Raw genomic sequence first — 9751 nt, 5'->3', positions numbered from 1 at the left:
AATATAGATTTTTATACCATATCTCCTGCTTGTAAAATGTTGACCTCTAATTCAAATTTAAAACACAGTGCAGAATACTGTCAAACAAAACACATCTCTCTGTTGCATCCAGACTATAGACCACAGATCTGCAGTCAATATGTTAAGAGGCAGAATTAGTAGGAATGGAAATAACCTGGTTTCAGATCCAAATGTCCTATAATCAAATGTACTCTCTCTTAACCCTGAGAAAAATCAGGTTAGGATTCCTGCTCTAGTGGCCTGGGTTTACAGTGAGAAATCTGCCCCAGAGTTATACATCCAAATATAGAACTGCAGTAACAGAATATGATTCTTAAAAGAGGTAGCTCCTGGGACGCCTGGGTGGCTCAGTCGGTTAAGCGTCTGCCTTCGGCTCAGGTCATGATCCCAGGGTCCTGGGATCGAGTCCCGCATCGGGCTCCCTGCGCCGCGGGGAGCCTGCTTCTCCCTCTGCCTCTGTCTCTCTCTCTGTCTCTCATGAATAAATAAATAAAATCTTTAAAAAAAAAAAAAAGAGGTAGCTCTTGCAGATACTGTATTAATAAATTTCTGTTCTACCATCCATAGAGTGCTGTTCAAGAAAGGGTATATGTAATATGGAAAGGACCAATGATTCCACGTTGACAGAATTTGTCCTTGTTGGGCTTTCTGCCCACCCAAAGCTCCGGACAGTTTTCTTTGTGCTAGTTTTGTGGATGTACCAGATGATCCTTCTGGGAAATGGAGTCCTTATCTCAGTAATCATCTTTGATTCTCACTTGCACACCCCCATGTATTTCTTCCTCTGTAATCTTTCCTTCCTGGACATTTGTTACACAAGCTCCTCTGTCCCACTAATTCTTGACAACTTTCTGACAGTAAGGAAAAGGGTTTCCTTCTCTGGGTGCATGGTTCAAATGTTTCTCTCCTTTGCCATGGGGGCCACAGAGTGTGTGCTTCTAGGCATGATGGCACTTGATCGCTATGTAGCCATCTGCTACCCACTGAGATATCCTGTCATCATGAGCAAAAATACCTACGTGCCCATGGCAGCTGGGTCCTGGGTCATTGGGCTTGTTGACTCAGTGGTGCAGACATCTCTCGCAATGCAGTTACCATTCTGTGCTAATAATGTCATTAACCATTTTGTCTGTGAAATTCTGGCTATCCTAAAACTAGTCTGTGCTGATATTTCAATCAATGTGATCAGCATGGCAGGGTCAAATCTGATTGTTCTGGTTATTCCACTGCTAGTAATTTCTATCTCTTACATTTTTATTGTCACCACTATTCTGAGGATCCCTTCCACTGAAGGAAAATGTAAGGCCTTCTCCACTTGCTCAGCCCACCTAACAGTAGTGATTATATTCTATGGAACCATCTTCTTCATGTATGCAAAGCCCAAATCTAAAAGCTCTGTTGGTGCCGATAATCAAGACATCATTGAAGCCCTCATCTCTCTCTTCTATGGAGTAATGACTCCCATGCTCAATCCTCTCATCTATAGTCTGAGGAACAAGGATGTAAAGGCTGCTGTGAAGAACATGCTGGGTAGAAGAAACTCTGATGGAATCTGATTACTGATTTACACTATGTGACTGAGTATCCAAAGCTGCTGCAGACACAAAATTTGAAAAGAGAAAATTACCACGTGAAAACAAATGAACCACATGGAATTCAGTACCATCTGACAGAAAAATTTTGGTGGCTGTTGTTACTATCAGCTTTTTGTTTTAACTACAGACATAAAACATGCTTGTGGTTTTAAAAAATACTATTATGGAAATTCAAAATGTTGAAAAACTCTTAAGAAGCCCCAGCAAACTATAGTCACTCTTAAACCTTTAGAAAGTAATACAGGCAAAATGTGTACTAAAAACACCTGAAACTAATATAACACTGTATGTTAACTAACTGGAATTAAAATAAAAACTTATAAAAAAAACATAATAATACTGAAATGGAAATATAAAATAAGGAAGAAGTAAATGCTCAGTAAAAAAAAAAAAAAAAGTGTATTAAAAATACTCTGTAACTTGGGGGCACCTGGGTGGCTCAGTCTTTAAGTGACTGCCTTTGGCTCAGGTCATGATCCCAGGGTCCTGGGATCGAGCCCCACATCGGACTCCCAGCTCGGCGGGAAGCCTGCTTCTCCCTCACCCACTCCCCCTGCTTGTGTTCCCTCTCTCTCTCTCTCTCTCTCTGTCAATTAAATAAATAAATAAAATCTTTTAAAAAAATACTCTGTAACCTAAAATAAGTACATTTTAATTAATTATGCAAAAAGAATATTAATTGGAACATGGCATATTATATATTCATTTTAATTTATTCACTTCTTTACTGTTTGTGTCCACCCTATAAGCTCTATGAGAATAAGAACTTGTCTGTTTATTACCCTACTGCATCCCACAGACCCAGAATAGATCCTGGCACATAATGCTTGATAAATATAAATATTTATTTTAATAAATAAATGAACTGTGTCTTGTTAAAGAGTAGGAATGTATGTCTATCATATCTGAGGTAACAAAGCTTATTCAAAAAGAAAGCTGATTCAATGTAATATTTTCAAAATAAATTATACTGGCTTTGAAATATGAACTCCCCTAATAGTTAAAATAATACCTTTTAGTTTCTACGTGATGTGTATTATAATGTAGAGGAAGAGGTTTTATTAACTAGCTACCATAACTTATCTGGATTTGGTATATAATGAGACTAAGGTAACTAAAAGAGTCCCCTGGTAATGCATCCTAAGCTTTAACATAATAAAATGGAGGTGACATGGTAGCCCAGTTCCTCTTGGACTTTGACAAGAGACCAGGTGGTAATGGGAACTACTTTCCTACTCTGCATTGGATCACATAGCTCTTAAGCAGTAAGAGAACTAGACAGAACTGGTAATTGCAATAAAAGGATAAGAAGTAACAAAAGAAAAAGAGTCAAATCACTCAATAAACTAAAGAGCTATAGGGTTTTGGTGTTGGCAATAAGACAAAAATGGGCCAAAACCGAGATGATCTCTAATGATTAAAGAGTACAGCCATATGGAGCAGTGCCAATGTGAGGACAGAAGCCCCATTTCCATGGAAGCAACTGAGTCACCTGTATCAATAGAAGAAAGCATTCCTTTTATCTAGCCCTTTGAAGAGTCTGTGGGATTTGAAATGGAACACAAGTCTAAAGTAAGACTATAACTACTAAATTCTAAGAGTAAGCCCATAATATCTTCCTTTCTCGTGAATGGGTAATTAAAGTTACTTCGTAAGATTAATTCATGCACAGTACTAAATAGTGCCTGGAACATCCTAAACATCCAATAAACATTGATTGTTTTATTAGAACTAGTGTTGAGTGAACTTCAATAGGTCAGAAAGCTTTGAGCAGGAGCAAGGTTTTCATCCTTATTTTTTATGGAGTAATTTTAATGCTATTAAACTACAGTCTCTCAACTTCAAATCCATTTTCTATGCTCCATTTTGTGTTAGGATTGGGTTACTGAAAACCAATTTCTCCTTTGCTAGCTAGCTTCTGTTAAATTCTTCCCAAAGAGTTACTGGAGAATGGAAGGCTGGCTGATGACAAGGGCTTTGAGCTTCCCTACTTGTTGCTTGTTCCTGTCAGCATCACTCCAGCTATGGGTCTTCACCATGACAATGGCAGCTCCTCAGCTGCTTCCACTATTGGTTTCAGTTTTTAATTTTTCTCTATAACCCAGAATCAGTAGCCTACCAGTGCCACCTCCTCAGAGGTTTGATTCTGTCACTCAGCTTTTACTTCTGGAAAATGAATCTTCATATCAAGTGCTTAGTCTGCCTTGAGGTATCTTTAAAGGCAGTAAAATAGGCAATTCACTGCTTGAGAAATGTAGTGAATCAGATAGAGCATAAACAATATATTTGGTCAGACTATGACTTCCATACACAAATAAATAAGAAGGTACTGGGCAAGACATTTGTCTTTCTTCTACAGTTGGTTTCTTCTTTCTAAAAATGTAGATTATGAAAGTCTCTTTAGTATACTCTAAAATAACAGCAATAGTCATATACTCTGTGAAAGGAGAACCTTGAGTGGTTCACCAACACTAAGATACTTGTGAAAAAGGATAAACTTAGGACTTTGAGAAAAAGAAATGTGAGTATAACTCTTTTCTTTTTTTCTCACCAATGAAATCTTGTCATTTGCAATGACATGGATAGAGCTAGAGAGTATAATGCTAAGTGAAATAAGTCAGTCAGAGAAAGAAAAAAACCATATGCTTTCACTCATATGTGGAATTTAAGAAACAAAAAAAATGAGCAAAGGGGGAAAAAAGAGAGAGAGAGGCAAACCAAGAAACAGACTCTTGAGTATAGAGAACAAACCAATAGTTACCAGAGGGGAGACTGGTTGGGGAATGGGTTAAATAGGTGATTGGGACTAAGGACTTCACTTGTGATGAGCACTAGGTAATGCATGGATGTGCTGAATCACTATATTGTACACCTGAATCTAATATAACATTGTATGTTAACTGTATTGGGATTAAGATTTTTAAAAAGAAGAAATAAATTTAAACAAATGCTAAAATAATAATAAAATAAAATTTATCAAATGTAGAATAAACAGTTTTTTGAGGGAAATGCTTATACTTAAATTCTGATAGGAAACGTGGCTAGAGAAAGAAGGAAACAAAAAGAAAAGGAAAATAAGGATACAGAGCTATCTAAGTAATTTGAATGCAAAGCCAATGTGCAAGCCATTGTGCTATATATTCACATGTTATTATTTCTTACTAAATCTTCACAATAATCATGGAAGGTATATCTTCTTGCTCTTAATTTATAGATGAATAGACTAAGACACATAGAAGTTAAGATCACACAGATTCTAAGTGGGAAAGCTAGTTTTCAAACCAGTCTTGACTATAAAAACATCTATTTCCTTTACTGCCTACTGGTCAGAAGGGAGATATTTTGAAGTCCAGTTGCATCTGAATCAGGAAAGTTAATCCAAAGATATTAGAGGGCAAAAAAGTTAAGATATCCTAATTGGATTTATCCTTGGAATTTCTCTAAAGCTGTTAACAGTATATACAGGTGAATTCAGGGGCCCATGATGATCAAGTCTTCAATGATTTCGGGAAAGGCCATGAATAAGAGTGCATAATACTTTGACTTTGTCTTGAGCCCAGTATTGCATCCTCCTCCTTAGAAACTCATTGATTCCTATACTTAAGGTAATAGATGATATCACCAGGAACCAAGTGTTTCAACCAAGCAGAAAACTGCTGAATAAACGTAGGGTCATGAGTTTTTAGTCTGATGCACTTTAGGGAAGATGAATTTTTAGGGCACAAGAATTTTTTGTTTATCAAGGGAGGCAGAAAACATTAATGGAGAGAATACTGAATATGTAAACTATTTAGCTTTGAATCTCACCTCCACATCTACTTAATTAATCTATTAGCTATGCAAGTAGTTTAACTTCTCTGAACCTCAGTTTTCTCATTTGTTGTAAAAATTAAATGTATCAGCTTATTCACCCAAATTTTGCAGCACTTACCTGACTCTAGAGAAAGGGTCTCAGTTTGAAAAACCAAGGAGCCAGAGGAATAGGGAGAGTTCGACTATAACCAGGTTTGCTTGTGGTGATTATGGATCACCAGACTGATGGCATCTACCAGTATATAAAGCAAATTTAAACACCAATGATGGTGTTTGCTGCTGTAGATGGTGTGACTCTTGACACAAATATTACAGGTAATGTCTTTACAATATGAGAAAAATCAGGGCAGCCATTACTAACTATATCCCAAATTTTAGGGAAGAAAGAAGTAAAACTACTGAAAGGAGGGCAAGTAAGCTGCCCAAGAGGTAGAAAGAGAGGCATGGCTATGTAGTGTCACAGAGCCCAAAAGGGAGAGTCTCAATAAGTTTAAAAGGGACTGTCGCAACTCTAAGAAAAGAAAATGGAAATGCAGACATTGGCAATATTAGAGATATTAATGCAGAGAAGAGGGACTATGACCCACTTGGTTCAGGAATGGTTTCTGTAGGGCAGACTGGAGAGTCACCAGTGGTACATCCAAATTTGTGATAGGATCAGTAGGACCCTAAACAAAGATGAAAGTGTGATACTTTTACTGAGCCAAGATAGGAAATTCTTGTAACTATCCCTGGACAACTTCCATGAGGTTTCTAGAAAACTGGGAAAAGGAAGGAAGAGCCCTCTTTCCTGTTGCAGATTATTTAAAAATGAAGCAACCACTTCAGTGACTAATGTTTACTGTAGCTCAGGAACAAGAATACCTTAAATATCATTTATGTTGCATATATATTTAATCTTCATAAAAACCTGAAAATATACATATCTTATAAAATAAAGAATGTGTAGTCCAAAAAAAAAATTATACAAATTGCCCTAGGTCCTACAGGTAGGTAGTGGCACAGTGGGGACTGGAGCACAACTAAACAGACTGCAAATTTCATACACTTCTCATCACCCCATCATGTATTTCAATGTTTTGACTGCTAGAAGACCTTCCTATCTATCTCTCTAGCAAATACACAAGGGACAATTTCCAGCACTATATGACCTCTAATTATTTAAACATGAGGGTTCCAAAGAGGCCAATCGACCTAGGAAGACATTGTTTCTTTTTTACTTGTTATCTCACACCCTGGTAATCTCTTCCCACAGGAATATAAAACACAGTCTGATATTTACACCTGAGCAGGAAACTACATCTCAGAGGACATCATTAAAAGTTGACTGACCTACTTCTATCTGATTGCAAGGTACAAATAGGTTACATAGGGATGGGATCCCATGCTTGCAACAGTCTAAAAGTCAAGCTTGTTAAAGCTTGTAACTTTTCAACAACACTCTTCCCACCACAAGTTTTCTGGAGGGAATCTGGGACTGTTCCTAAGAGATTCATTTCTCCTCCTTAGTTACAACTAAACAGTAAAGAAAAGAGTATATGAGATCATCATGTGGAAAATTCTAAAAGTGGAATCATTTTATTCTGTGAAGAAAAAGCATTCCTCGATGCATTGCCATCACCAAGTTATTAATAAAATATAATTAGACAAGGTAAAGAATAAATATTCTAATAAAAACATTGAGTTAGGGTCAGAAGTGATAAACTAATGGGAATGGGATATTATAGCACATATATTTTGTTTAGTTACATAGAATTAAAGAGATTTGCCACAGTCCTCACTCCTCCATATTGCTTTAGACCCAGTTTGCTTTACTCAAGTATAATCATTGCATAGCAGTGAAGATGTTTGAATTTGTAACTCCCAAGAGACATGAAGTCATGCAGACAGTCCATTTTCATCCTGGGAAATTAATTGAAGACCCATATAATTAATGTTATGATTTTTTTAATCTTTTTTTTGTTTGAAAAATAGAAATTTTTTTTGTTTGAAAATAGAATGATCTAACTTTTGAAATAAAGAGTACCTTTTCTCCAATAGTCACATAAATCCAGGACAACCATAGGGCAGGACACTATAATGGAGAATCCTGAAGCACCTAGAGTAGGATTCAATAAGTACTAAGATTTTTCTCTAACTCAGAATTTACATAATCTATAATGACATCTAAATATGGCACAAGTGCTCAGCTCAGGACCAGTAAAATGAAAATGGCAAAAAAACAAAGAATGGTAGGGACGCCTGGTGGCTCAGTCGGTTAAGCGTCTGCCTTCGGCTCAGGTCATGATCCCAGGGTCCTGGGATCGAGTCCCGCATCGGGCTCCCTGCTCCGCGGGGAGCCTGCTTCTCCCTCTGCCTCTGTCTCTCTCTCTCTCTCTGTCTCTCATGAATAAATAAATAAACTCTTTAAAAAAAAAATCTTTAAAAAAAAAAAAAAAGAATGGTAAATTAAAAAATCATACTAATCAGCACACCTTTGTAACAGGCCTATTCATCACATCAATTCAGAATCACTGAGGAATAATCATGACTACCCTCAAAGAGCAACCTGTTCTCCTAGGGTACTTTTGGGGGATACACATGAACAAATTATTTGTTCATCTGCAACTAGATATGTGAACATCCATGACTGAAATTTTAATATGCAAAATTCCCAAGGTTTTTAAGAGTAGCAATATGATATATATTCATGAGATCATCAACAGAGAGAATATTTGTACTGAATATAACACAAATGTATTAATACTACCTAGCACCCAACAAATAAAAATTTATCAGTATCTGTCCCTTTGGCATCTGGTGGCATTGGACATAGGAATCTGCAGTGAGAAGGGAATTGGGCCATGCTCACCTGCCGACTCTTGTTTCCTGTCAACCCTGCTCTCACCCACTCCCACTCCACACAAAGCTCCAGAAGGAATGAAAGTGCTATCTGGCTGCAATTGAAACTCTCACATATGAGCATGGGAATGCCAGACTTGACCTTTGAAAGTATGAGCCCTGCTTCTACCAAATGTATTACCTTTACTTTTATAGGAAAACTGCTGTATGTGAAAGTAGAGAACATGTAGTCAGATGGCAATATCTTCTCTCATTTTCAGACAAATTTCACTGTCTAGAAAGTAATCCTCACAAGATATCAAGTTGTAGCCATTTCCCAGTTTGACTATGGATGTTAAACTAAGTCCTGACAAGAGATGATACTCAAAAAATATTTAATAAGTAAGGCATAGGCTACAACAAATCAAAACAGAAACCCAGCTGGAAGCATATTAGGCTATAAGCAGAGTAGTAGTTTGATCTGTATCACATTTTAAGAAGATCCACCATGCTATCTGGAGAATATATTGAAGGGCAGCAGAGTGAAAGCTGAGAAGCCAGTTAGGAGCTGTGGCAGAAATGCCATGTTAAGCAAGAGCTCGTGACTTGTCTAAGCTGTGCATTACTGATCTTCGTGTCTCCCATGGCTTTTTGGTCTTCCAAAGTGCCTGTTGAGTTAAATTGACTTGAATACACTTATCAAGAAAAATAAGCCTCCTCTAATTTAGATGGAGTTATCTTAAATCATTTGTCAAGGTTTTGTGTAATCAAATTCAAAAAGTTATATAATTTTGTCTCACACAATCAATCTGTATTTTCCCCAACTCATAAAAAATAGATTCCATTCTTTGGTGGCAGTGATTCACTTTGATGCTCTTTCTATTGATTTTTATAGCTTCATATTGAGGCAGAATGATCATACGTCTGTTTTATTTACCAAAACCAACTGAGAGTGATTATTTGTAGCATCAACATTAGGCAAACTATACTCAGATTCACTGACTCATAATCAAATACAATAATGCTAACTGTCTTCTATGGAGTACCTATTAGATACCAAAAACCATGAAAAGTACTTTTTATCACATAACAGCCTAACAATGTAGTTATAATACTCACTTTACAACTCAAATAACTTACTCAAGGTCAACAAGCTACAAGTCAGGAAACTGAGGTCCTAACACATGTGTATCCAACTCCAAAGTAAAATGCTTTCTATAATAGCAAAATACATATTTAAAGTCATTGATATAATTAAAATAGCAAGCACTTTTCCTGAGTACCTAGTATGAATCCATAACTATATTAGGTTCTTCAAATGCACTGCCTCATTAATTCTCAGAATAATAATATCAGGTAGGAATTTTTAAGTTCCTTATTTTACAGACATGGAACCTAGGGTTAGAGAGGTGTAGTGACCTCACTGAGGTCATAGAGGTAGTACTTGACAAAACTGGACTGTCTAACTCCAGAATCCAAGGTTCTCAACCACCTCACTCTCT

General features: G+C 36.8%; 1 protein-coding gene across 2 annotated transcripts; it reads left to right on the top strand.

Annotated features, from left to right (window-relative positions):
* The first annotated feature begins 611 nt into the window (after positions 1–611).
* On the top strand, positions 612–8630 carry LOC102734718 (olfactory receptor 13C8). Of its 2 annotated transcripts, XM_031031248.2 has the most exons (2): positions 612–1546; positions 8615–8630. In XM_031031248.2, the coding sequence occupies exons 1-2, from the start codon at positions 618–620 to the stop codon at positions 8628–8630; spliced, it is 945 nt and encodes a 314-aa protein (XP_030887108.2). In that variant the 5' UTR covers positions 612–617. The 2 variants fall into 2 exon arrangements, with proteins under 2 accessions (XP_030887108.2, XP_006727704.2); XM_006727641.2 differs by lacking the exon at positions 8615–8630 and having other exon boundaries at positions 612–1577.
* The last annotated feature ends 1121 nt before the right edge of the window (positions 8631–9751 follow it).

Source organism: Leptonychotes weddellii, unplaced genomic scaffold, assembly GCF_054177405.1.
Source record: "Leptonychotes weddellii isolate Sample4059 unplaced genomic scaffold, ASM5417740v2 HiC_scaffold_2879, whole genome shotgun sequence".
Lineage (NCBI taxonomy): Eukaryota > Metazoa > Chordata > Mammalia > Carnivora > Phocidae > Leptonychotes > Leptonychotes weddellii.
Note: the sequence above shows the minus strand (reverse complement) of the source record. Positions and strands in the feature narration are given on the sequence as shown.

What these genes read in the sequence shown, in the direction of transcription:
- LOC102734718 (XM_006727641.2), top strand. Translation starts at nt 618, where the DNA reads ATGGAAAGGACCAATGATTCCACGTTGACAGAATTTGTCCTTGTTGGG.